The 15,614-nt window shown below is 34.4% G+C and overlaps 1 protein-coding gene across 5 annotated transcripts in view; it reads left to right on the forward strand.

Annotated features, from left to right (window-relative positions):
- Positions 1 to 15,614, forward strand: part of PARG (poly(ADP-ribose) glycohydrolase) — a 116,276-nt gene that overhangs the window by 69,383 nt on the left and 31,279 nt on the right. For all 5 annotated transcript variants that reach the window (XM_032837659.1, XM_032837648.1, XM_032837632.1 and 2 more), the window contains 3 exons: positions 1,526 to 1,586; positions 5,876 to 5,951; positions 11,237 to 11,384. In XM_032837659.1, the coding sequence (XP_032693550.1) occupies positions 1,526 to 1,586; positions 5,876 to 5,951; positions 11,237 to 11,384 (285 nt within the window). The remainder of the gene's footprint in view (positions 1 to 1,525; positions 1,587 to 5,875; positions 5,952 to 11,236; positions 11,385 to 15,614) is intronic.

A 15,614-nucleotide genomic window follows, 5' to 3' on the forward strand; every position in this document is an offset into this window, starting at 1 on the left:
GGATCTTGAAGTTGAAAGGTTTTCAAGGGCCTTCTGAATTATTTTTAGTATAGTTTTAGATAAAGTGTCTTATAGATGGAGTATTTAAAAATTGATGATTCATATGCAGTTTGTTTTATGCTTTTATTAAGGGAAATACTTGATTAACTAAAATAACCTATTCTAGCATAAAAGTTACCTTTTTATGGGAGAAAGGTGGTAAGAATGCTAAGTATTTTTGTTTTAATTATACCTAAAGAGCCATGTTCTGCCTTTTTTCTGGCTTTGCCAGTGATACTCATTTGGGAATTTCTTTTGGGACCTTTTAGTATATATGAATGACATTTAATATTCTTACTTATCTGTTAAGTTACTGAATGATGATATTGATAATTTTTTATTAATGGAATTGCTTCTCTGGTGTTTGAGTTGTTTGATCTTGTTTAAGTTTTAAATATATTATCTATTTGCCTTAGAGAAATTTCTTAAGGAAATCTTAAGCATATTTTATAACCCATATTAATAAAAGTCACCCATTAATGTTCTACTCTAATTATTCCATATGATTTTTGTGTTATTACTGCTTGTGACTGAGAGCAGAGAAATGTGGAATCATCCAGAGGAATGAAATGGTTGTCAAGCTTTCATTGGGTCTCTGCCACCATTATCACTAATACTTCCTGACATATCTCTCTTTGCTTAATAGATTTTCTCTTTCTTGCTTGCATTATTTTTTTTTTTAACAGAAGAAAACAGAAGTGGCCTGGCCTTTTTAGTTTTTTTTTTATTTGAATCAAATTACTTTTGGCCTACTGATTTATTTGTTGCCTTTGCCACTAGTTAGGAAAAAAAAAAGTAAACCGAACAAAAAAGGATCACCTTCCTCTAAAATATACTGCGTTTTGATCCCCTCATATCTATTCCTCCTTAAAAACTATGTCATCTTTCTTCTCTAACCTCTTAGAACCCAGTAATTCCTCCTTCCAGCTAAGATGCCTTGTAAGTAGAGCAATTGCATGTCATCTAAGCCCTGGATTTAGCTTTGTCAACTCCGAAGGGCATGCCACAATTTTCTTTTTTAATCACAGACATTTTATTTTATTGTAAAATGCATAAATGTTTATATATTCACCAATCTTTAGTTGTAAGATTAAGACCTTTCTTTGAGGAGTCTACTGATTAAATTCAGTTTTGTCTTTGTTGTATAAGCTATACTCATTAATGCACCTTTTTTTTCAATGACTTTTTACAAATGTATTCAGTTTAGAAAACTTTACCAGTAAGTACCATTGTGCTGTTTGTATAGTTTTGTGTTTTAATGAGGGCTTACTATTTTGCAGAAAGAGTTCCTACTATAAGAGTAATATTATTTTAAATCAGTCTTCTGTTGTATTTTAACACTAAACTTGGTATTTTTCCATTTAGTTTTATAACCATTGTTAGGCCCATTTTTTACTGAATGTATATAATCTTTCCAAAATCAAACTTCTTTTGGGTGTTGTTTTGTTTTGTTTTGTTGTTTTTTCTTTTTTTATTGCTTTTGTAGAACCTACTGGCTTGGTGACATTTACAAGACAGAGTCTTGAAGATTTTCCAGAGTGGGAAAGGTAATAATAATAAAAATAATCTGGGAATTTTAGAATTAGAAGGACTCTTTTACCGTAATAGGATTCTATTTTGCAGCTCCTGGAAAGATGGTTTCCCAACCTCTTAATTGCAGTAGTGCTAGGGATAGTCCTATAAATGATCCATTGTTAGCGCTCATTGTTGGAAAGGTCATGCTGTCTGAATCAAAGTCTGTAAGCCTTTGATTTCTACTCTTTGCCTTATTTTTTTTCTTCTGAAGCAAAGTTCTATTTAGTTTTGTGTGAAGGCACTAATATTAACTAAAACACCAATATTTATTTTTTTAAAGATTTTATTTATTGATTTGAGAGAGAGAGAGAGGGCTCGCACAAGCATGGGGGAGCCACAGGCAGAGGGAGAGGCAGAAGCAAACTCCCTGCCAAGTGGGGAGCCCAATGTGGGTCTCCATCCAGGGACTCCGGGATCATGACCTGAGCTGAAGGCAGATGTTTAACTGACTGAGCCACCCAGGCACCCCTAGAGCACCAATATTTGATATTCATCCTTACCCTACTCTTTTGGTTACTATATTTGTATTTCATGGCTTTTCGTTCTGGAGGACAAGATGGGGGGAAATTTCTTCGTTAAAATAAAATGTAAATAGTAGTTACCTAGAATTTGTCTGAATGATGAGAATTTTGAAGTTTGGCTGTTCACATATACTATTGGCAGATTTTGTGGAGGTTGCCAATTTACTGGAGTTTTTTTTTATTATTATTTGCCTGCAAATAACAGAAGAATAATAACCAGTCTGAGTTTATTCAGATTTGTAAGTTCCTTTGTGCCCTGAGCTAGTTAATACATTTCCTAATCTAGATCAGATACCCAGAGCACTTAAAGAATAGATCAACTTTTTCATCATACATGAGGACATGATCAAACATACTAAATGCATATTTTGCATATGCATTTGTGTTAACTCTCAGTTTCACTTTCTCATAATTTTTATAATAGTTTGTAATTGTTACCTTTGGAATTCATGATGAAAGGGACTCACTTTTAAGGGAGTTAACTTGAGGAAGCACTTCTACTTAAGTGGCTTTCTTGTGGTGTTTCTTACTCATCAAAGATGTTTATTTGTGAGGTGAAAGAAAAACAAACTTACTTTAGGAGGCTGACTGCATGGCTGAGACGATTATTAGTAGAGGGAAGTGGGTAAAAGATTAAACAAGTGGAAGATAAAAACAAAAAATTGAGCCAGAAGGAAAGAGAACATGTATAGCATTTTAGAGTCTTGGCGTATTAGAGATGAAAGGGACCCCAGGAAATCATCTGGCCTGTCTACTAAAAATGTTAATCACCTCTATATTATCTGTGACATATGACAGACAGCTTTAGTGATGGGAAACGTACTGTCACCTCAGTGTATCCCAATGTTGGCTGCTCAAGTTATTATCTGATACTTGTATTCAGTAAGAAGCTCTGTACTCTAAAGAATCTCACTGTCCCTTCCATTCCTGGTTCTTCCTTCTGGAGGCACAATAAATAAATCTGACTTTCTTTAACATTCAATCTTCTTCATGTATCATCATGCTTTCTGGACCCACCCCCACTTCTAATAGTGCACACAGGCACATACTAAATTTACTCATTTCTTCTGTTTCACGTGTGATATGGATTCAAAAACCCTTTATTTTTGTCCTTGATACACTCCAGGCCATTGGTCCCTCTAAAATATGGTATCTACAGCTGAAAGTAACAGTCTGCTCTTACTTGCCCAGACCAGAGTACAGATTGGTTTTCTTAGCTTTTCTATTAGTATCTGATAGGAATTCAGATGTTTTGTTCATTTCACTTTGGTATAGATTTTATAGATCATGCCAAGGCCTTGTTTTTAATTCAGCTGCAGATCTCTGCTCTGCATCTGACATTAATTTGGCACTAATGTGAAAGGACATCCAGTTGTGCATTACTATTTGGGAGAGAAGGGATAGATCAAATGCCAAGATTGGCAAGGCTGCTGTTTCAGTGAGATAACTTTGTCCTAAGTAGGATCAAGATATTCCCCTTAACTTTCATAGGCACAATTTAACTTGATAACTTTTTAAACTTTTTTTTGTCTCATTGACCTCTTTTTGTTTTAGCTGCTTTTTAAGTAAGTTGGAGAATGTAATTAATCATTCTCCCAGACACCACAGAACCAGAAACAGTATTCATTTAGAGAGGGAGGATAAAGAAGAGAAGAGGATTGTTGGTGTTTCCAAGAGTAAGGGACTAAATAGGTGTCATATGGTTAGAGGGTTTTTGGATTTCCAAGTTTCTGCCATGATACAGTTAACCCAGTGATTATGAGTGAATATTTTATATAGCCTTGGGTAATCACAGAGTCACAATCATTTGTGTCTTTGATTGTGACGATATGAAAGATTTGCTGGGCCAATTAGGAAGTTGGAGGATGCTTTTTAAAAAGTGTCTAGCAATTTCATAATTTTAGTGAGAATTGTACTATATTTTCACAGCTTCAGTTATGAAGAGTAGTTGATGACAGGATTTCTGTTTTGAAGTAGTAACTGACAAACTAGAGATTTCTGGATCATGCTTCTTTGTCTTTTCAATAGTATCCTTATGGGTGGTCTCCCTTAGCATAAAATGGCTGGGAAAGTAGGATCAAAAAATAAATAAAAAGGAAGTTAAAGATCAAACTTGTGTCACTACTTTCTAGAAGAGATTTAGAAAGTAATTTTTCTAAAGGTATAGCATACTGGTTAAGAGTCTGGCTTCATATCCTTGTTGCTTTGTTGCTTTCTAGCCTTGGGCAGATTACTTAAGTGCTTTCTGTGCCTGTAAAAAGAGATACTAATAGGGTTGTTGTGAGGATTACTTGAGTTAATGGAAATGGAGCTCTTAGAACTTACACTGAATTGCCTTCTGTTTAAGGCTGTCAATCTGTTGGTTAAGGCTGTCAATCTGTTGGACTGGAGCTTCCCCAGAAATGTATTTGGACTCATTGAAGTCAGGAAGAAAGTAAATCCCAGTAATAGTGCTTCTCCAGATAAATTATTTTTTAAGATATATAATTGTTTTAAAAAATACATAATTCCCCTCTAAAATGAATGCCACCCTTATATAAGTTAGGGATTTGGATCTCATCTGTTATATTCCATCTTAATTTATATTTTTTATTAAGTAATTGGGGAAAATCTGTTACTTGAAAAATATCATCATCAAATACTATTAATAAAATGGAATTCGTTTTTTAATAAAATGTAAGCTAGGTTAAACAGTATAAGGGAGGAAGAAGTTTTTTCTTGACCCAGCTAGGGTCCCAGGCTGAGTCTGAAAATTAAAAGGGCAAAGATTAACAGGAAAAAAGCACACATTTATTTAATATAAGTTTTACATGTCACAAGAACCTTCTTAAGGAAATGAAGGCCCAAAGAAACAGACCCACATACTTTTATGCTAGGTTCAGTGGAGTGTGGACATGTCTGAGGAATTTGACAGATTAAGAAGTATGAGGTAATTGTAGTTACCCAGGGAAAACTTCACAAGGCCCATTTGTTGGAATTCTTGGGATCCCTTTTTCTTTGGATAAGGATATTTCTTTCCTCCAAATACAGGGTGGGCATCTTGCACATGAGGTTTTATTACACGTAGGAAGAACTGTGAGTGGGGGAAGAGATCATAGTGACCCTTCTGCTTCTGCCATTTTCTCAAACTTAATTCAGCTTAAAATATTTGATATCCCATTGTGCCACATTTTGGGGTAACATGTCAGTGACCTTGGTCAATGAAAGGGAAAGAAAATAATTATGACTTAAAGATACTGGTTTCATTCATCAATTTTATTAATATAAAAATATCATAGATCGGATTTCTGTGGCCTGTGTATTCATCAAAACACCCCCATCACATTCACTCATGTTTACCAAACTAGTGAAAATAGACCCCATCTCAATATCGTATATGATTTATTGCCAAATTTTTCTTTAGTTTGCCAACTCTAGCAAAATAGTAATATTGCATAGATCATAATTTATTTTACATTTTGAGAAGTTTTTCAATTCTTAAAGTAGAGACACTTATTTTGTAGGAGAAAAATGGGTTTCAAAACAGTATGTTATCCCATTGTAATTTAAATATGTATATTTAATATTTGAATAAGAAAAAGTTTGGGAGAATCTATATCAAAAATGTTAACCAGGCATCTGTTTCTGGCTTTTAAGATTTGGAATGGTTTCAATATTTCTTCTCTAGTTACATATATTTTCACATTTTTCCAGTGAAATGCTTGTCATTAAAAGTAAAGAATTGTCTTTTTAAATTGTAGATGTGACAAACCCCTGACTCGATTGCATGTCACTTATGAAGGTACCATAGAAGGAAATGGCCAAGGCATGCTACAGGTAGGTGAATCACATCAGTATGTATGTATTTGGGACTTACTGTTGTCAAGCTTCTGACAGCAAAGGAAATATGAAAGCCTGTTTATTTATCTCCTAAACTGATTTAATGCAAAGAAGCATGATAGCAGAATGGAGAAAAATGCCTAACAGATAATTTTGACAGCCTTGATAATACTGTTATTTGCCAGCGTGCACTGTTTCTTAACGTGCACCTCTTTAAAAAGCCTTTGACAGAATATCTTAAGATCTGGACAACATCAGGCCTCTTAGTTCAGACATTGATGTAGATTGACAGTGGAGGAAGTTCCCAGAGTATGGTCTTGACAAGCCGTCACCAAGCAGTTTTGTTCTTTTTCTTTAAAGGCTTTGCTCTGCCCCAAATGATGACCAGCTTGAAATGTTTTTCTGCCACCAACCTTGTTTAGGTCTTAGGAGGCAGACATCTAAAACTGATTGATAAGAAAGTCCTCTCTCCTGATACCTGATAAAAGGACTTTCTTATACTTATTTGATGCTTACATTGGGTCAGAAGCTAGATCAGTTTCCTGAGAATGGACTAACTTGTTTGAGTAACTTAATGTGTACTGTAAAATGACTAGACTCATTTGCATTTGGCTAGTTATGATGTATTTATGCTCTCAGTGCTTAATGAAACTGAGATTCTTTTTAGAATGGCCTTTTAAAAGACATAACTAAAATCTTCAAAGGGGAAAACCATACTTTGTTTTAATCATTCTCTCCCAGTAATTTTTTGATATTATAAACAGAAATACTGTTAACAAACAGATAACTGAATTAATATTTGTCTGGCACTTAAAAATTTTTTTAAATTTTATATTTAATCATTACTTTTTCTTAAACAGTAATTTTGAAATATGCTTAAAATTTGTTTCAAATGAATGTTACTTTTTTCCCACATTTCTATCTTGATGACGTTCTTTTCTACATTAAAGTCTTAGATTTAACTGAGGGAGTCTTAATACACATGAAGTAAACAAAGCTACTGCTAGTTAGCACCACAGGAATGCTGACCTTTCATCAAAATACAATACAGCGAGGAATTATTTAGCAACATTCAAGGTTGAGATTCTTCCCACTTTTCTGGAATATATTATAGATGAAATGCGAAACCTCAGTAGATTAAAAGAATACCATAAAGGCTTCTATTAATTATTCTCCCTACCCATGCCATGTATCCCCAGGAGATCGGGGAATATTGTATTGCAATATTACAAAGCTCCTTGTGTAGCATATAAATTACATTATGCTGAATGGCAACAACAACAAAACCTCTCTAAGGATTGTTATCATTTCTCCCTTTTCATCAAGTTATAATTCAGAAACTGAGTAATCTGAACAAGTAGCTTTAAAGTGAGTTGGAAAATAGCTAAAAATAAAGAAGCCCTCATATGCTTGTTTTCTGTACTGGAACAAGTTTCTCACCTGTAATAGGGAGACTTTTATTAAGAACTTTTTTAAGTAGTAGAAAGTTTGATTTTCTAAAAGACTCCTGCATTCAGAGGCATATTGAGTTTAGTATAATGTATTTATTTCTATGGATACCTTTCAAGTAATAAATCTTGGCCTTTTATTCAAAGAATGAATAAATGTATGCACATTGAATATATTTCATTTGTCATTACCAAGTTGTACATAGTTGGATAGAACTTATTTTTAAATTTTAGTTATGTACGTTGTTCCAGTAAAAATTAAGTTTCGCTGATCTCAAACCTTGTTTGTTTCTCATTTGTATTCACAGTTCTGCTATGCTTAGCTAGTCTCTTAATTTTCAAGTGCTGTCCATTTTAGTTTTTTGGTCTCTCATTCCTTCACTTTCTTCCCCATTGACCTGTTTGAGGCCCTAGTAAGTGCTTATCTAAACTATTCAGTAGTTACCTAACCAGCCTCCCTGCTTTTAATTGTACTCCTTTCCAATTCATTCTTTAAACTCTAGCCTGAATTATCTTTCTAAAATCCAGTCCCATTGTAACTTTTCTTCCTAGAATTTTTCTAAGAATCTTCAAAATTAAGTAAAACTTTCTTTGACCCCAGAATAACTCATCAGCAACTGTAATCCTTCACATACTCTACATTGCAGACAGACATCCATAATCTGCTTAACACTGTCTGCATGACTCTGTACAATTGTTTTTTCCCCATGTCCTTATGCAGTTATTCCTTCTCCCTGAATGTCAGCAAAATCTGGTTTGAATGCCATGTCCCCATGCTCCAGTTATAGTTAATTGTATTATTTGTATTATTTGGGAAGGATCTAATACATTTTAGTAGGTTCTTTAATAATCATCTTATTCTGCTTATGTGCTGGGATCTCATCTAGATTACAGATGCTTTGAAGTCAGGGCTCATGTGATACTCATCTTTGTATCACATGGTTCCCTGCGCAATATTTAGTTGATCTTTGTTGAACATTTTAAGCCATAAATCACACAATGTATACCTTATACATTATAAGCAACTAACTCTAATCAGTGGACTAGTTCAGTCAAAATTATTTTACTATATAAGGCAAAGAATTATTCTTTTTTTATTGTTGATTTAGTATGTCAGGGTATAAAATATATATGGTTCTCTGTGATAACTCGTTTCCAGAACTTGTCCAGTCATTTTTCAGTGTTTTCAAGTTCTTCTCTAATGAAAGATTATTTTACCTTCTATTAATTTCTGTCTTTTCACATATATTTTTATATATCAAAAGATTCATATTCTTGTTTTGCTCTTTTATAAAACAGACTTCAAACTACCATGTAGTATCATAATTGCTTTAGAGGACACAAACAATGTTAAGAAATCTTACATTTGACAATCGTCTCAAGGTTATGTAAAATAATAGAAAAATATATATTGGTCTCTACCCCTCATTCTCTGCAGGGAGCTCCTAAAACCCTAGTAATATCCTAACTGATAAGAGCACTAAGAACATCTTTTGTTCTAATATTTGGTCTTTGACCCTGATTCCTGAAACAGAGCTCCTAAGTCCCTTGGAATTTCCTAGGTGATAGGAGTGTCTTTTGTTATAATGAGGTGAACTCATGGATAGCTTCAGGATGGGGGCTGGTCACCAAAAAGATTTAAGCCATGATTAGAGGTTTGGAACTTTCTACCCCACCCCCATCTTCTGGGAAAGGGAGAGGGACTGGAAACTGAGTTAATGATTGATCATACCTAAGTGATGAAACTTCCACAAAACTTCCCCAAAAGTACAGCATTCAAAGAGCTTCCAGGTTGGTGAACATGTGGAAGTACTAGGAAAGTTCCTTTCCAGAAAGTCATGGAAGCTCTATGCCTCTTCCCACTTACAATGCCATATGTATCACTTCATTTGTGTATTCATCTATATCCTTTATTATATCCTTTTTAATAAATCAGTAAACATAAGTATTATCCTGAGTTCTTTGAGCTGCTGTATCAAACCACAGGAGCATGTCATGGGAACCCCAATTTATAGCTGGCCAACTAGAAGTTTAATTGACAACGTGGGCTTGCAGTTGGTGTCTGAAGTGGGGCACTATTGGTGGGACTTAATCCTTAGCCTTGTGGTATGTGATGTGAACTTCTGGTAGATGATGTTAGAACTGAATTGAATTATAGGACACCTTGCTGGTGTTTCAGAATTTCTTGATGTGTGGAAACCCATACATCTGGTGACAGAAGTGTTGTGAGTGTGGTAGTAGTGTAAGAGGAAAGGAGAGACACAGGAGTATTTTTTTCTATATAGTATATAAGCCTTTCTTACATTACTTACTAAATTCTTTTTGAATGTGCATAGCTATGTATGTACACAAGGTGTTGTGTATGTGTGTAATCTTAGGTCCTTGAATAGAATAAGGCAAAGCTGGAAACCATTTCTTACATGTTGCTCCATAGAGCTTAGCCTGGTGTTGGACACATTGGAGTGCTTAGTAAATTTAAGACAAACAGTGCTGAGTTTGCTTTCTCTTGAGGATTGTGTAATTCATTTTTATTAATAGGAGCTTGGGGATCCCATTATAGTAATAGTACTCCACAGAAGGCTTATGCATAGTTTTTAACTAAATTAGTAATTTAGTTAAATTAGTAATTTTAGTAAATTAGTAATTACTATTAGAAATAGTAATTTAGTTGAATCTTTGGGTTTTTTTTTAAGTTTTTTAAAATTCCAGTTAACATACAGTGTAATATAACTTTCAGGAGTACAATTTAGTGATTCAGCACTTAATTACAATACCCAGTGCATATCACAAGTGTACTCCTTAATCTCTTACCACCTATATAATCTGTTCCCCCTCCCACCTCCCCTCTGGTAACCATCAGTTTATGCTCTGTAGTTTCTTGGTTTGTGTCTTTCTTGTTCCCTCTAACCCCATGATCATTTGTTTTGTTTCTTAAATTCCACATGAGTGAAATCATATGGTATGGGTCTTTTTAGGACTGATTTATTTCACTTAGCATAATACTCTCTAGTTCCATCTGCATTGTTGCAAATGGCAAGATTTCATTCTTTTTTATGGCTGAGTACTATTCCAATTTGTTTATTTCTACACACACACATACACACACATACACACACATTTCTCTATGCATTAATCAGTTGATGGACATTTGGGCTCTAAACATGTACTCTGATGTTTATAGCAGCATTATCAACAGTAGCCAAATTATGAATCTTTGTTGTTAAACTAGGTTTTCTGTTTTCATTTTTTCCTTAGCTATATTAAAAGAATAGTTTGTAATTTACACAGTTTGGGGTTTGCAGCTGAATTTAGGATGAAATTTCCATCTCTTTATTCTTTCATAGAAGAAAAAGGTTGTCCAAAAAAGGGCAGTTATTAAGTTTCTCAGTTCTTTAGGACAAGTGTTTGATTGCCATATTATGTAAGAAAGAAATAATTATATGAAAGTCATAAGAAACCCATAAATGGAAATTGAATAGTGAATGGTGTAGAAATGATCTTGAAACCTTTCCAAATAAAGTTTCCCTTGATCTGTGGTCCTTGGAGTACATAAAAGGTTTGTAAACAAGAGTCTATATAATTACGTTGAGGCTTTTGCCTAAAAGCTCCATTTTTCAGGTTCCTTCTAAGGTTTTAGAATCCAAAGGAAGAAGCAGAGATACTAACTGCAGTGAGATGGAAAGAGTAAAGTAAACCACAACCTATTCTCCCTGGGAAGATTACTAATTTGGGGATTGATTTACATGGGAAATGAAAGGAAGAGGGAGAGTACTTCTTTATCATATATGTAGGTATTTTGGATCATCATTTAACATGCCATATTTTCCCAAATAGGTGGATTTTGCAAACCGTTTTGTTGGAGGTGGTGTAACCAGTGCAGGACTTGTGCAAGAAGAAATCCGCTTTTTAATCAACCCCGAGTTAATTGTTTCACGGCTCTTTACTGAGGTGCTGGATCACAATGAATGTCTTATCATTACAGGTTAGTTTTGGGAAGTCTATATGATAGAGTAGTTTTCTTCAACTATGAGTATCTATCATGAAGGCTAGAGGCCACCCAGATACTGCTATTCTCTATCATGGGCATTGGTCTCAATATTTTTATTGATTAATTTATTCTTGGTTTTTTGAAATTGTTACAGTTATATTTGCCTGATCTTGAGTAAGACATTTTATTCCCACCTTTTCTTTCTTGGCATCTTTATCTAAGGAACAAGGGTAAGGTATATTTATTTACCCTTCAGTTTGAAATTTTATGATATAATGCCTTAAAAAGAGGATAGTGATATGTCTTTGAGCATGTATTCTATTACTGTTCTTCCATTATGTTTCCATAGTGCTTTGTTATACTTCAATATGAAGACCTATATAAATTTAAAAAATACAGTTACAGTAGTCAGAATCAGTGAAACAGAGAGCTTTTATAGAAGAGAAATAAATCAGTAACCTAATATTAACCCAATTTCTAATCCTAAGAGAAAAAGTGTGATGCTCTGAGTGGCTTTTCTTGATTTAAGTTAGTTGGGAGGAGGAGAGAGGGAAATATAGTCAAATTTATACTTGAAGTCTATTGAGATTTAAATTTTTTATTTAAGTTTTTTTTAGCTTAAGATACTACTATGTCACTGTATTTTCTTGTGAATGAGCTACCAAAAAAACTAATGATTAACGTATAGTCCTTAAGAAATTCTTAATCAGCCACCATAGGTGAGTTAAGCCTTTTTTTCAAGTACCTAAAAGAACATTCCCACATATGAGTCATAATTGGTCATTTGCAGCTGATACTTTTTTCTTTCTGCAAAAGAGGATTTCTTATTTCCTTTTTGAATCTTTTGCTGCTTTGAGATTAGTGTAGGAAACTAAACACTCACCAGGGTTGGAGAATTTGGTTGATTGTTATTCTGAAAGATTACAGTGAGAGAAAAACCATCCCCTATGAGTTGAATCAAATTTATACTCAACTAATTTACCTCTAAAGAGGTACATGCCAGAACGAAGACTCTGAGATCTAAACTTGAAACCACTGTCATTGCTTCAGATATATTTGCAGGTAACCTTCAGGAAAGTATCTAAATTTTGTTCCTTATATTTTACTTTTAAGATTTTCTCATTGTCTTTGAACAGTTTGATTATGATGTGTTTAGGATCTCTTTTATCCTATTTAGAGTTTATTGAGCTGCTTGAATGTTTAGATAAATTTAGGATATTTTTGACCACTATTTCTTTAAATATTCATTCTGTTCCTTTTTTCGCCTTCTGGGAACCCCATTGTGCGTATGTTGGTACACTTGATGATGTCCTATTGATCTCTGAAGCTCTGTTCATTTTTCTTCATTCTCTGTTATTTCTCTACCTCAGACAGGACAGTCTTCACTGACCAATCATCAAGTTTACAGGTTCTTTTTTCTGCTGGCTGTAATCTGTTATTGAATCCCTCCAATGAGATTTTTTATTTCTGTTACTGTACTTGTCAACTCCAAAATTTCTGTTTGGTGGTTCTTCTTCTTCTTTAAAGATTTTATTTATTTATTTGAGAGAGAGAGAGCATGTGTATGGAAGCACAAGTCAGGGGAGGGGCAGAGGGAGAAACACTCCCTGCTGAGCAGGTAGCCCATGATGAAACCATGACCCGAGCAGAAGGCAGGTGCTTAACTGACTGAGCCACCCAGGTGCCCCTGGTTCTTCTTCTTCTTCTTCTTTTTTTTAATAATTTCTCCTTTTTTGAGTTTCTCTATTTGTGAGGCATTATTTGCATACTTTAGTTCTTTAGATATAATTTCCTTTAGTTCTTTAAACTTATTTAAAATAGCTAATATAATGTCTTTATTTAGTAAGTCTAATATCTGGGCTTCTCAGGTATAGTTACAGTCAACTACTTTTTTTTTTCCTGAGTAGTTACCTTACTTTCTCTTTTCTTTGCATATCTCAATTTTTTGTTGAAAATTTGACATTTTAATAATGTAGCAACTCTCAGAATCAGATTTTCCCCTTCCTCCAGGGTTTGTTTTTGTTGCTGTTTGCTGTTGTTATTTAGTGACTTTCCTAAACTAATTCTGTAAAATCTGTATTCTTTCTCATGTATGGCCATTAAAGTCTCTGCTTAGTTATGTTAGTGGTTAGCTAGTGATTGGATTAAGATTGGCTTAAATGCTTAGAAACAATAATTCCATCTTTTCTGAAGGGCTCTGTGTACACACTGGGGCTCATCTTCAGCACTCTACCAGGCCATTGGCATTTGCTTTCTGCTTGCACTTGGCACTTCATTTCTTGCTTGTACAGAGCCTCAAGGTTAGAGTAGTGAGCTTAGGACATTCTCAGGTCTTTCGTGAGCATGTACACAGCTGTAGTCATACATGTAGACTTCTGGATTCCTGGGGATACTAAGAATTTTTTAAAGCCCCTTATAGGTATCTCATTTGTCAGCTTTTCCTTTGAAACTTCTTGGTTAGCCTATTATTTGCCCCAGCTGATGTCTACTGCCTCAGGTAGCCATACTGTTAAGCAATTGCATGTAATTGTTTTTAGCAAAAGCCATGGGGATTAGGCTTTTTACACTGGTTACGCTCCAAGTCAGGTCAAATAAAGATAGGCTTACCAGTGTGGTCTTCCAGGGAGCCACCAGAAAGGTCAGCTGATGACAGTTTTCTGAGAATGGGGCTTTGAAGGAGCTGCATCACTCTTCTGACCCTGTTCATGGTTTTTACTATGATTATAAACTATTGGGTTTTTTTTTTTAATTATAGAATAAAGTGTCAATAGAGAAAATCTCAAAAAGGTCAAAGAAGTAAATGAAAGTATAAGCCTGCCATTCACAGACCAAACTGTTGGTTTTTAAGGCTACTCTAGAGCTCAGGAGAATGGAATGAGAATAGGGAGAATTAAAATGTCACAAAGCTCATTGTTTTTACCAAAATTCAGCCAATTTTTCTTAGATAAACCCTCCTCAGACTGCTGCAAGCCTTTGGTTAATTCCCACGGTTCAGAAAATATTGATTCTTAAAATTTTGCCAGTGTTCTCATTGCTTTTATGGAAGAGAAAATTTTCAGAGGTTTTTATTTAATGATTTTTGCTGATGCATCCTTACCTTTGGTAAGTGCTTGTTGGAGAAAAGAAAAAAAAAAAAGGCCGTCAACAAGTTATTCCACAATTTTTGAATATCTTCTGTCATAATATCTCTGTGATTCTGCTCTTTTGGGGACATAAATTGTTAATTTTCTAAGTTTATGTAGGAAATTAAGAATGGAATCTCAGGGGCGGCTGAGTGGGTTAAGCCTCTGCCTTCAGCTCGGATCATGATCTCAGGGTCCTGGGATCGAGCCCCACATTGGGCTCTCTGCTCAGCAGGCCTCCTGCTGCCTGCCTGCCTCTCTGTCTACTTGTGATCTCTCTCTCTCTGTCAAATAAATAAATAAATAGATAGATAGATAGATAGATAGATAGAATGGAATCTCAGCAAAGAAATTTCCTCTTGGATAGAGCCTCAACTATTTTAAGTCAATAACTTAAATATTTCATGTAAAATTCTGAGGTTATGATCCATATTGTGCCAAAATGTAAAGATCAAACCCTTCTGTTTTCACTGTTGTCTCAACTCACTTATTGGTTACCTCTCTGCAATTATTATTTATTATGTGTACAGATAGGAAGAATGCAGCTGGAAGATATTAGGGGAAAAGAAAGTACAAGGGATTGCAGAATAAAAAACTTAAATTGTCATAAATGCATTGTTGGGCCAGTAGGTACTTTGAATATGAGTCTTACAATGTTTTAGAGAGCTCTGAAGTTCTGGAATGTGGCTCTCTCTAGCGTTTGGGTATTATCAAGTAATGCGTTAAAAGATTTTTAATTTTTAGCAGCTAAGCTCTATTTGAACTAAAGACTCAGAACAGAATATTTCATCGGTTTTAAAGATGAGTTTACATCCTTACAATAAAAAAGTTGGTAGAATGCTGGACATTTAAACTCAAAGCTAATTTGTTTCATTTGCTTTATTTCTTCTTTACTAGGAAAATAGTAGGTCTCTTATCATCTCCCATTAGTGTCACTGTAAATAAAAGATGTAATTTTCCTCAGAATAGTAAAAGGAAAACATTAGAATTTTTTTGTTTTTTTAAAGACAACTTGTCCCCAGTCTAAAAAAAAAGATCATCATTCTGGAGTTATATCTGTTCTCTGCTTTACCTATAGCTATTGTAAAATGAACGGAAAATT

This window comes from Lontra canadensis, unplaced genomic scaffold (assembly GCF_010015895.1).
Source record: "Lontra canadensis isolate GAN:19392208 unplaced genomic scaffold, GSC_riverotter_1.0 scaffold3, whole genome shotgun sequence".
NCBI lineage: Eukaryota > Metazoa > Chordata > Mammalia > Carnivora > Mustelidae > Lontra > Lontra canadensis.